Genomic DNA, 13,384 nt, shown 5'->3' with positions numbered 1-13,384 from the left:
TCGATGGATTTGTTATGAGCATATACAACAGTTACATAACACTGAATGTTTGTTTGAAGGAATCTGATATGGCTATGTACAAATTGTTCATTTTCAGAGATGATATTCACTTGAACCCTCTGAGGATTCCACAGAATCCAGATTCTACCTCGAGATGAGGAGTTATAGTTTGCAAAGTGATTCCATGATCCACAAATTTCACCTATGTACTGAGGCATTTTCTGATGGGGAACATGCGTTTCAATGAGGCTAATGAAAGGCAGATTCTCTTTCTGGATTAAATCTTTAACCTCTTTTCTTTTATTTTTTGTTCCCAGTCCCCTGATGTTCCACATACCGAGCTTGATCATTGGGAAGGATTTTGAGGGTGGGGATGGGCAATCCTCGGCGGGCTAGCATGGGGAGAAGGAATTTCAGTAGATGAATTCGCAATGGAGTTATCGAAGGGAGGCTTGAGGTTCAATGTCTCGGTTTCAAGAAGGATCAGAGTTGGTGAGACAATAACTTGGGTCTCTTCAGATTGGCTTATCATCTTGACTGAGGGGTCATTCGCTTCTTGGATGAAAATATGAGATTCCTCCATTGGATTAACCAATATGTCTCCAGATTGCTCGGCAGCTTCTTTCAAACTATCCTGGTCAGAGAGGGATTCAAAGGAATTTTTGAGCTGAATGGTTGATTTTTTACCTTCCTGACAAATTTGATTCGGGGGGGATCCATGGGGAGGAGAGGTAGAACAGGGGGTTAAGTCTTGCTCTTCTGTGGCCTCTCCAATGACTTTCTTTCCTACGGGTTTCCATTCCATCTGATTGGGTTTCGACAGCTGAAGGGATTGATTTTTGGGGCATCTCTGCAAAGAATGGCTGAAAGATTTGCAGTTGATACAAGAACTTGGTTTCCACTCATATTCCACAGATTGATCAACAATTCCAAATGGAGTATGGATGGGAATAAGATCTATCAATGGCTCTCCAGCTTCTACTTCTACGCAGAGTCGGGCAAAGCTCAGGCGTGAGGATTCTGCAGTTTTTGAGTCCATATAAAGAGGGGTGCCAATCGCACTACCAATTTTACTGATGCCATCCGAGTTCCAAAATTCAAGGGGGAGACCCGGAAGTTTAATCCAGACTGGGACAGTGGATAATTCTGGTTTTTCAAGAGGGATACCGGGGGACCATCTTCTAAGAATCAAGGGCCTTCCGGCATAAGTATGACCTTCAGTTTCAAGAATGTGGGTGCAATCCTCCTCACAGCTAAAGCTGAAGAGATAGAAGCTATTTCGAAGACCAAAGACTTGGAGACTTCCCTTTAGTCGCCATTTTCTTTCCAGATTTGCTCTGAGAGTCAAGAAGTAAGGTCTTTTTTCCCATGAAGAAACCTACAAGGGAATGATCCCATTTGTTGCTACCTTTGTTTACTTCCTCCATATCAAATGAAATCTTTATCTTACCGGCCTCATCTTTTATAGGGGTAACAAATTTCAGTTTTGATTGGGTAGGATTTTCATTCTCAGGTTGGTTTTGTCTGGAGAAGAGATTTTTCCAAGGTTGATTTGTGGGATTACCAGAGCCTTCTTCATGGTCCAATAGTATTGGCGGGAAGTCAGATTTTGAATTTACCAAAGGGCGGGAATAGATACCAGGGGAAGAGAAGGTATTCAAGTTTCTCGATGGGCCAAGGGCATCTGAATTTCCGGCACATTTTTTGAGCTTTTCAATTTTTGCCGCCTCTATGAGTTTTTGATTTAGGGTGGGCGTGGGGCTGGGGGAAGGGAGAGGGGAAGATCTGCCGATAGATGGAGCATCAATAGATGGATCAAGAATAGGATCTAGGGAAGAATAATCAACCAGGGATGGACTCCCAATTCTGGAAACTGAGTTAAGAGGAGTATCTAAAACAGGGGAGCCCTCTGGGATTCCATCTCCAGCCATCGATCTAGCTGGGAGGAAGAGATCAAAGGATGGAGGAGGAGGGGCAGGTTTAAGCGGTTGATGGGGGTTTGAAGAAGCAGGCCGAGAAGAGGTAGGAGCAGATTTTGAAATCCTTTTGGATTGATGCTTGGCTAGGGATGGTTTAGGGAATATTTTATGCAGACGAGTGCCTTTTTTGAAATGGGTTGGCTCTGGAATGCCAGAGATCCTGGATTCAAAGGAGTTCTCTGGAATAAGGGAAGGGGATTTTCCACCGATTGAGCGGCTTGAGGATATGGTGGACTCAGGCCAATATTCTATCTCGCACTCAATGGCTTTTTTCTGAGCTTCAAAGTGCTGGAAGAACACCGGATCTGGGTTCGGATGATTTGGCCGGCATCTTTCATCAGATTCTCCCGGAGCAGAGACCCTCTTTCCAGGGTCAGGGGGTAAGCGGTCCATTAAGGATAAAAAGCAAGTTTAACCGGAGAAAAGAGGGACGAGAAGGGCGTGGGCCCTTGCCTACCAGGCGGAGGGACCGGAGGAGAAGGGGAAAGCTCTCACCGGAGGAAGCAGATTGGTTTATCCAGGGGAAAGCTCTCACCGGGGAAAGCTCTCACCGGTACAGTGGGTATGTAGTCTGCAAAGCCAAACAAATCTCGATTACCTTTGCTCAACTCGTTTCTGAGCACCCACCTTGATGATGTCACAATGGTGACATCATATTTGTTAAAAGAAAAATAAAAAGAATAAAAAATGAAAAGAAGGAAAGAAGGAAAAGAGGAATGATTGCTTAAAAATGTTTTCTTCCAAAGAAGCAATGTGGAATGAGAATAACATGTCTTGATTGACAAGAAATTAAGATTGGAATCAAATCCAATTTGGAAATCAAGAATTATTGGAGTGTTCTTTGGGTCTTCTTCATCATAAAAAAGGGTGCGACAAAGCGTATACCTCGGATCTACGCTCCCTAGAGACAAGGAGCGAGATCAACGTGGTGGAAATAAAAAAAAAGCAAAGAAAGAAAGGAAAGAAAGGACGCAGGATCGAGCGTCGGCGAGATTTTTCAGAATTTTCGGCTTTTAGATTCGGCGAGGATCTCCATCACATGTAGGTGCACTATTCTCAGATTTTTTCAGGATTATTTGGTATTCTTTATATATTTTTGTGTGGTTTTTAGCATTTAATTGAATTTAATTTGATATTATATGTGTGTGCTCAAAATCATGATCTACATGAGTGTTTCAATTCCGATTCGTCCCAAAATTTAATACACTGATCTATTTAAATAGACTAAAATAACCATCGGATCGGATCGGACATTGAATCGAAGGATTTTGAAAATTTGAGTGAAGAGTGGAATTTCATTTAAAATAATGGCTGAGAAATTACAAAAGTTGAAAAATAGCTATCTCAGGATGATTTGTTTTGTGGAATTTCAAAATTTTTTTGTGTTCATCACATCAGAACAAGGTTAAAGGACATTTTCCGAAGTCGTAATTATCTCGAAAATCGTGTTTTAAAAATAGAAAACTCTTCAAAAACATCTTTTTGACGAAGAAAAATAAAATATATACTAAACAGATTCCAAAATTAATGAAATTTCGTGGAAAACTAATATGATACTGATACATTCTACCATGAAGTTTTGAGAAGTTTTGGATTTTGTTTGATATATTATTTAATGTTTTCTTTGAAAATTATCAGATTTTGTGAGAATTGTTACTGACATCAGGTCACAATTAAAATTCTCAAAATTTTTACAGTAGTCTTATATTTCATATTTCTTGCTGCTGTAAAATTTTCAAGTGATTTTGATTTTGTTTCCTAAGGGTTGTAGTGTAAATCCATAATCTGGTCTTAAAATTGAAAAATCCGAAATTGGTAGTAAATGGTTTTTAAAATTCATGAAAATATCACAGAATGCTATGTTTATCCATATCTTATTTCTGTAGAAATTTCAATGAATTAAGATTTCCATTTCTAGTAGTTTCTGTGTTATTTTAACAATCTGGTCATATTATTGTTAAATCAAAATTAAATTGGAGCTTAATGTAAAAATCTGCAAAACTTTTCCAGTAAGCTACATACATTCCCATCTTACTTCTGTAGAAATATCAATCCATTTCGAATTCGTTTGCAATAAATTCACTTGTAAAATCACTCATGCGGTTTAAAATTGATAAAATCCACTTAAAATTGAAATTAATTAAAAATCATTATCAAAATTTCTAAAGAACCTTAAATTTTTGTTACATATTAATTCTTTAATCCATTGAAACAGAAATCTTAGGATCTTTAGATTTCCCTGGTAAAATGGCCAGTGCATCCATAATCGTATCCCAATTGCAACCGATCTTTGAATATTTAAGCTATAGCATGTTATTGGCTCCGAGGTTACTGTCCACGGAAATCCTGAGATATGCCAGGCAATAAGGTGCTATAACCTAAGTATTAAATTGCACAAGGAAAGAGCGCACGATTCCCTTCCTTGGATGCCATTCGAGGCCGAAATTGGAGAACCCTAGAACCTTTGGTATTCCTTAAATGTCCAGAAACCGAAAATCCTTGAAATCTGAAATTAATTAACTTCAAGAACATGAATCGATTTGTCTCGAGTCTTTCGGAACCATTGGATTATGGTTTCCGATATAAGAACCATTAGAGCCCAACTTAGGAACACTTATGTCAGGTCGTGTCCTAGGTCTTAGGGAGTCTTAGGTTTTAGAGAGTCATAGAGTTAGGAGTCCAGCCTCATCACGGACGTTTGCTATGGATAGCAACCGTGCCATAGGTCTAGTTACACTAGTGACCCAAATTTTTCCTAGGACAAGCCTAGTTACCTAGGATGTAGGTTAACCTGCATTAGTCGAAGGGACAACTTGCACTTAGATAGGATCATATAGGATCTTAGATGAAATCCTAGGATAAAAAAATCTTCAACTTGAATTAAATAACTTCTCTTAAAACTGTTGAAACAGTCAATCCAGTCTAGATCGGTGTCTTAGTTGAGTTAGGCATAAGTAGCTTAGCTTAGGTGTACCGAACTACGTCGACTCTGATCCCAGTGAGGCTTGGGTACGTAGGCAGCTTGGATGTCTGATGGCATACTAACCGCGAGTCGGCTCCACAATAAATTGTGGGGTTTTGTATATTAATTTTCTTGTAAATTCTTAATTAAATCAATTAGGACTTTCCATGAAATTAGAATTTTAGGAGAACTTTCACTTAGATTGAATTCAAACAAATTAAGAAATCAAGATACACATTTAGAATCTACATTGAAATTAGATCATAGGATGCATGTCACATAGTTAGCACACTAACAAAGAGTTGAATGAGCCATTTAAAATAAATTTAAAAGAGTTAACTTTTGGAATTGAAGACTAATTATCGGGCAGGAATGGTGCATGTGGTGGATAATTCCCCATACCTTCCATTCTTGTAACCAGGTAACGAGTCTAGATTTCTGGTTAATTATGGGTCCTAGATCCCACATCTAGGTGGCGACTCTGTCAGTCTCTTTTGTGTGGAATTCGGATTGCCTTAGTGATCCCAAGTTCACATAAAAGATGAGTTAAAATCAATAATAAAAATGCACACGCCATTCGCGTGGGTACGAGAGATCAAGAGAGAGCGTGGCGGCTCTCGCCCCACCCCTCTCGCGGGATCGGGTCCCACAATAACAGCCAAAGTACGATTGAATTCGACAAGTACGACCGGAATGTGATTGAAGGATAATGCCTTTATGCCAACCAGTTTCTCCATTGTAATGTAAGCTTTCGTCATTAGCCCCTTCAACCCATATTGTGACAACTTGTGATGATGTAGGAGCGTTATAAACCCGTTGATCCATTGCACAATCTTTATTGATAATAACAACACAATCTTTTAGGGACTTATGATGTTGTAAACTTTTTAGAAATTGTGAATAAGGATTTATTTCCATAATTGAAATAAGTTTATCCACAACTGCCCGATCAAGATCAGGTGTGTGATGTAAACGATTACTACTTTCATGCTCAGTATCATAGAAGTATAACTGCAGGAATTTCGGACAACCATCAGTTGGTATCAGTGATGGAATGTAATGGTGCAATTGTTCGTGAACTTTGAACGTATATACACCTTTCTTCAAATTTGTAGTACTTTTATCGACGTGTACGCCCATTGAAGTAAAAGCAAAAGCACTATTATAGCCACGAACAAGTTCTTGAAATTTTTTTGAATCTTCTCCTTCTTCAGTGTTCAATCGATATAGCTCCTCTGGTATCTCATTAATATGCAGCAAAACCTGCCCCTTTTGGCAACAAAATGTTGGAGCTTCTCCTTCGAAACGCCTAGCTTTACAGTAAATACAGTTGACACCTTGATTTAACTTATGTACATTTACTGCTTTTGCAATGATAACGATGTAAATAAATCATAATTTAAATTTGTTGTATTGTTATAGATTGTTTATGATCTTTAATAAAAAAACACTAAACCATAGCATCTAGATGCTAACCTGTAGATATATTTTGATTTTCTTCATTTCGATTCCTCTTTCTTCCATATGCTCCTTTTCCTTTTGCTGACATAGGGTTATTTTCTTCATTTTGATTCGTTTTTCTTGCGTATGCTTCTCTATTTTGTGCTCGCTTCTTCTCTTTTTTTTCCTCCGACCAATTTGCATAAATTTTATTTTCTTTATAATTTTTTGACATATTCTTTTCTGTATGGATTTGTACAAAAATAAATAAGACACATGTAAACTCACTATTGAAATAAATAGCAGAAAACGATAAAGAAACGAATTTCATATCTACATTGTGAATTATCTACATTATGAAAGTAAGGAGTGGTAGGAGAAAAGTGTAATAATGTAGTTCTTATAAGTGTGAAAGGCTAATAATATATGAATGTTAAAATAGACATTGAAGAAAGTTAATGTCTAGATGGTGAAAGAGTATAAATAGATCAAGATTTTATATATTATCTACATACCTATAGCAATTTTTCAATAGATCATATACTTGTTTATACTACATTGCTCATTCAAGTATAAAATCCTGTTGTAATAATTGACTATACAACATATTCAATTATCCATTCGGGCAGCATCTCCCCATATTGCTTTGAATATACAAAAAATTTTATTGATTTTTTTGTTCAATTCTTCATTTAAAAAAAAAAATGAAGATTAGTACTGTCAATAAAAACATGTATACCCAAAGAAAAAATTGGAGATGAAGTACCATATTTGGATAATTATCAATGTTACAAGTAATTATTTAAAACAATCATGTAAACTCAAACTGTCAAAAAGACAATTCGATATTTTAAATATGAATTCTCATTTCTACATCATACATATGATTGTAATTATTTTAGAAGCTTTTATGAAGCTTTTTTCAATAAGTACAATCATAAATACAATAGAATTGATATTCATATAAAAAATATCAAATGAGCAATGCCTTTAAACGCCAAGTTATTTATTCTAGCAAGTTAACATAATAATAATATAAATATATAAATATAAATAAATCTATTGAAATAAACAGTAGGTAACGATAAAGAAACAAATTTCATATCTACATTGAGAATAATCTAAAATTAGCGGAACATTGTTCAAAAAACATTGTTCAAATGAAAATCAACTATAGACAGACATGGCTGTCCATTAGGAGAAAGATCTCAATTCAGCTTCACTCCATCATTTTTACAGACACGGCTGTCAAATGCAGAATTCCAACGGAACAAAGAACATCAATTCGTTAGTACACCGTGATCACAAATCCAAGAAACTACTTTACATAACAGGGTAGTTCAAGCATGTCCTACTTTCATTAAATCTGTTTGAGAAGAAAAAATCGAAAAAAAAAAATATGTTCTAACTTTCTAACACAGATTCTTATTTGGTATACAATAAATTTTTTTTAAACAGAGCTGCTGAACATTACTACATAACATTGAAAATTGATATACGCACAAAACTAAAATTAAGAAAAAAAGAAGAAGAGAAATAAACAAATAAATAGAAGGAACAAAACTGAAATAAATGGAGAAGGAGGTCAATTTTAATGATATCATAATACTCTTTTGTCCATTTATTTTTAAGTAAGGCCGTGTTTGTTCTAGAGTTTAAGAACTGGTTGTGACTTGTTAGTTGGAAACTGATTGGACTCAAATTTACGTCTAATTTTAAGTCCAATAATCAATTTTTCAGTTTGGATGTCACTAGTATGCTAAAATTAAAAGAAAGAAGAAATATTCCAAAACAGACAGCCCGATAACAGAAATATTCCAACAAAAACATGTACTTACAGTTACATATTACTCCTCTAATGAGGGTAATCCTGTCAATTCACTAAATCCAATCCAATTTTATCGTGGGTGTTTCAGAAAATATACCCTACAGTTATGATACGATTATCAATTCCCATTACCGTATGCAGATAGGATAAGTGGCAGTTTAGGGCATCCCTGTCGCTGCCACGTAAGACAAAGTAAAAGGACACGTGTCAAATCGTGTCTCCGGGCACGTTGCTGTCGGGGAGTTATTTTCCCCTGCACCCAAAAGTCAGTCCCAACCCTGATATGACCGCCCTGTTTCTCTCATAAATCTCCTTAACCTTCACCCTCGCCCTCCTACACTCCTCTATCTACGTGACCGGTGAGGCAGGAGTAATATAGATATTTTAATATCATTTTCAATTAAACAAAGCAATCTATGTATGATTTTTTCTATCAACAAAATTTCAGATGCCGCCACAGGTTCCTAGGTAAAATACCCGGCTAAAAAAAGATACACTAACCACGGTTGTTAAGTAATAATTCTCATAAGTAAATTTTATTTTATTAATGTATGAAAACATAGTGATAGTCAAATATTTGAAAAGTATTATTAAATAATAACTTACAGATGTTATTAACTCAGGCTTAAATCTGAAATCGGGACCAATGATTTTCCATAAACTTAGATATGTTCTATAGTAATTTAATGAAAGATGATCAAGGAAATGCCCATGTATGGCGTGGCTTAGTAGATGAATGATTTAGACTATAGATTATTAAATAGATTGTCTTGATCACTTTCATCTATAGGGCCATAATATAAATCACATATATTAGATGAACTTAACATTTGATTTGAGGGGTTGAGGAAAGATGAATGGATGGCTAAAAAGATGACTAAAGGATCCATATTGTTAGGCCTAAAATCGGTAACAGATACGGCAGTGATGTCAGAGCTGAGCTCGAGGACCCGAGGAGCCGAAGTGAAGGAACTGTGTTCTGCACAAGAGCAAACGATGTCAGAAGACCAACTCGGAGTGTTACTCCGGACAGGCCCTTCGACACTCAAGTCAGTATGAGCAGGAGTGCAGAGCTAGTTTTAAGAGTGGTTGAGAAGAAGTTATTACCCTTTGTTTGAGCTTTGAAAGCCCTTTTATAGAGGAAAACTTGGGGTGGTTGGATTACCTACCCCAGGACAGGTGTCGGCCTGCTATAGGTTTAAGTTCACCTACTCTCCGACAATTACCGAACTACCCCTGTGCTGATGTGGGATTTGCGGTGGGCCATCCTGGGGCCACGTGGCGACAGCTAATAGGCTGCTGTTTTTCATACCCCATCAGTTGCCCCCCAGTTCTCCAAGTCATTATAGTGATTTGGGGAAGTGTGGCGAGTTATATTCCTGAACGGGTGGAGTCTGTCCGGCGAAGCCGTTTGCCCGACCCGAGGAATCAGTCTGGAAATTTCACCAGTCCGGCCAGGAAATCGGTCTGGAAATCTCGTCAGTCCGGCCAGGAAATCAGTCCGGAAAATCTGTCTGTCCGGAAAGGAAATCAGTCCGGAAATCGTGTCAGTCCGGCCAGGAAATCAGTCCTAAAAATCTGTCTGTCCGGAAAGGAAATCAGTCCGGAAATCTTGTCAGTCCGGCATGGGAATCAGTCCGAAAATTTCGTCAGTTCGGCCAGGAAATCAGTTTGGAAATTTTATCTGTCCGGCCTGGGAATCAATCCGGAAATTTTGTCAGTCCGGCCAGGAAATTATTCCGGAAAATCTGTCTGTCCGGCCTGGGAATCAGTCCGGAAATTTTGTCTGTCCGGCCTGGGAATCAGTCAGGAAATTTTGTCAGTCCGGCCAGGAAATCAGTCCGGAAATTTTGTCTGTCCGACCTGGGAATCAGTCCGGAAATTTTGTCAGTCCGGCTTGGGAATCAGTCCGGACAAATTTTTGTCGCGTAGTGGATGCGCCATATTCTGTCCGGCTTGGGCCGGACATATTTTTGTCGCGTAGTGCATTGCGCCATATTCTGTCCGGCTTGGGCCGGACAGATTTTTGTCGTTTTAGCAAATGCGCCATATTCTGTCCGGCTTGGGCCGGACAGATTTTTGTCGTTTAGCAAATGTGCCATATTCTGTCCGGCTTGGGCCGGACAAATTTTTGTCGCGTAGTGCATTGCGCCATATTCTGTCCGGCTTGGGTCGGACAGATTTTTGTCGTTTTAGCAAATGCGCCATATTCTGTCCGGCTTGGGCCGGACAGATTTTTGTCGCGTAGTGGATGAGCCATATTCTGTCCGGCTTGGGCCGGACAGATTTTTGTCGCGTAGCGGATGCGTCATATCCTGTCCGGCTTGGGCCGGACTGATTTTCTTGACGGGCACAATCGCTTTAAGAGCTATCTCTTACACGAGCACTTCACGGGTGCCCTTAGCCCCTTGGAGATACGCGCGTATTTACTCACGCCCTTGCCTCGAAGTGTGTGTTCGTCATTAATGAAAGACACGTGGCACCATACAAGCGCCTTCAAAGTGCGTGCCCTTCATTAAATGCAGACCACCTTAGCCAAGGCTTATAAAAGGAGGTTTTCACCCTTCATTTCTTACTTTTCACTTTTTACTCTCGCTTTCTCCTTTCTGCCTTTTGCTCTGCCAGTTCGGCTCGCGTAGTTCGTGGTTGTGAACGTCTGCGGATTGGGAGCTTTCAGTTCGGACCGGTAATCTTCTTGAGCGCGTCTTTTATTCGTTTCTTTTTCTGCGTTCATGTCCTGTAGTAGCTCTAGCTCTGAGTCCCGTTCGGGGTCCGGTTCAGGGGAGTCTTCCAGTAGCTCAGGGTCTAGTTCGTCAGGGAGGGCCCAAAATAATCCGACCAGGACTTCGAAGCCAATAATGGCCAGTCCCGATGTTAGAGTAGAGATCGTAGATAGTGAGGAGGAAGTGATTTTGGATCTGAATACCACTCCTCTTCCAACGGATAGTTATCACCGAGCAGAGGCGTCCACAACCTTTCTCCCTGGCCGGGCAGTTGAGGTCGTAGCTAGGGCCCGGATGGTCGCCAATCCTAAATATAACATGCGGGCTCTTCACGAGGAGAATATCCTTGATGAGTCCATGATGGGGGACATTAGGGATAGGTACTGTGTTCCCTCAAGGTTCGGGCTGAGGGCAGCGATAGAGGGAGATAGGGCTTGCAACGAAAGCTCTGATGTCTGTATATACGACGAGTCGTTAAGGGCCGGACTCAAGTTCCCTCTGCACCCATTCTTCACCGCGGTCCTTCGATATTATGGGCTGGCTCCGGCCTAGGTTGCGCCGAACTCATGGAGGACGCTGACTGGGTTCATGTACCTCGTCCATGGCCGGCTCGAAAGAAATTTGTCTGTGTCGTTATTCCGCGCTTGTTCGAACTTGAAGAGGCATAAGGACGGGGGCTGGATTTACATTAGCCAACGCTCGGAGGTGAAAATGATCACTGGCATTCCTACTTCCATTCACTTATGGAAGAACAGGTTCTTCTGTGTCGAGGACAGGGAGTCCACCCAGCCTTGGCCGGTTCCTCTAAGATGGGACGTCCAGGACACAATTGCGCTGAGCCGCAAGCCGTTCCTTGAGGGCGAGGATATGAGGACGTTCGCCCTAATCTGTGAGGAGTTGGAACGAGGGGGCCTCATTCATTGTGGAGAATTCTCTGGGGAAGCGGTTCTGGTCGGGCTGGGCCTTAGTACTGCGACCCCGGCACGTATGTGGCTAGTCTTACTCTAAAACTCTTTTGCATCCTTTTTGCTGCTGATCGGTTTGTTTGTCTATGTTGACTTTCAGAGATGCAGAAACAGTCAAAGATGGAGAGAGTGAGGCAGGGAGCATTCGGGAGGGCCCAGTAGGGCCAGAGAAGAAAAGCCGCTGAGATATCGAGTCCGGCTCCAACCCAGGAAACGCCGCCTCCCAAAGGCAAGACTACATTGAAGCTGGTCGGCGCCTATGGCCGGGGGACGGGGTCCTCAAAGTCGGGTGGAACATCCACCGGAGCCCGTCCTCCCCCGACGAGATCCGGAGACAATGTTTTTCGGCCTAACTGGGCCATTCAAAGAAACGACTCCAGCCTAGGTGAGAGCCGGGTAGCTGCAGAGCTCCTTACCAAAGTTCTCCTCAGCAAGGACAAGCTCCAGGTTCTCAACGAACCTCCAGCTGCGGCCGACGAGGCCATATTCTCTTCACTTTACCAGGTAAGATGGCCCGCGAGTTTTTTTTTTTTTTTTTGTCTTTGTCTTTTGCCTCGCTTTCTTGTGTTAACACTTTGCTTGCCTGTAGATTGGATTGTACTATAACGATCTCCGGGAGAAGAGCAAGAAGTTCTCCGAGGCAATAACAAAGTCCGAGGAGGAGAGCAGGCAGCTGATGAAGGAGGCAAAAGAGCTTCAAAGGTCCATTGGACAGACGGTCGAGGAGAACAAGCGGCTCAAAGAAGAGTTGGCCGCTCAGAAGGAGAAGGCAGCCGAGGCCCTCAACGCACAGAGGGAGAGAGCCCGGGAGAGGCAGATAGCGGCCGTTCAGAAAAAGGAGGACGGACTCATCAGTTTGTCCAGCGAGTCCTACAAGGTTGGATTCTTTGACTGCCTTGAGCAGGTTAAGGAATCCAACCCGGCCGTGACCGTGACAGAACTGGTTCTCCCTGTCCCACCGGTGACTGACGACGATGAGCCGGGCACCACCACTGCCGCAGTGGTCCCGGAGGCGGACCCATCACGGGGTGGTAGCCATGGGGCATCTTGAGCTCCCCTTCTTTCCTCCCTAGGCACTGTCTTCTGATTCTTTTTGTATTGGCCCTTCGAGGTCTTATTTTTGTAATGGCCCTTAGAGGCCCGACTTTTTGTAATGGTCCTTCGAGGCCCCACCTTTTCATGAATAGAAATTGCATTTTGTTGTCCATTCTCTACTTGTCTGCCCCTGGTTAATAACGTTTGATTCTAATATTGTGGGCCAAGAATACTCTGGGCAGACGTGCGAGGTGAACTAACCAGTGAGCACCCAAGTTTTAGTGAACTAAGTGTCTAAGTAGCCTTGGTTTTTGCTGTCCGGGCTTGTTCCAAACCAGGAGTGCGCTCCCGGTCTTTGGTTAGACGAGCCGTGGCGAACCAAGCAGCGAGTACCCTAGTTTTAGCGAACTGGGTTTCCAAGCAGCGAGTACCTTAGTTTTAGTGAACTGGGT

The 13,384-nt window shown here is 41.1% G+C and overlaps 1 protein-coding gene across 1 annotated transcript; it reads left to right on the top strand.

Moving 5' to 3' along the window:
- Nucleotides 1–11,067: 11,067 nt before the first annotated feature.
- Nucleotides 11,068–13,062, top strand: LOC143862925 (uncharacterized). Its single transcript, XM_077373832.1, has 4 exons — nt 11,068–11,312; nt 11,688–11,877; nt 12,060–12,401; nt 12,487–13,062. Exons 1-4 carry the CDS (start codon nt 11,068–11,070, stop codon nt 12,946–12,948), a joined length of 1,239 nt encoding a protein of 412 aa, XP_077229947.1. The 3' UTR covers nt 12,949–13,062.
- The last annotated feature ends 322 nt before the right edge of the window (nt 13,063–13,384 follow it).

Source organism: Tasmannia lanceolata, unplaced genomic scaffold (genome assembly GCF_043159265.1).
Source record: "Tasmannia lanceolata isolate RefF3 unplaced genomic scaffold, GAP_Taslan_0.1 ptg000038l, whole genome shotgun sequence".
In the NCBI taxonomy this organism is placed as follows: Eukaryota; Viridiplantae; Streptophyta; class Magnoliopsida; order Canellales; family Winteraceae; genus Tasmannia; species Tasmannia lanceolata.
Note: the sequence above shows the minus strand (reverse complement) of the source record. Positions and strands in the feature narration are given on the sequence as shown.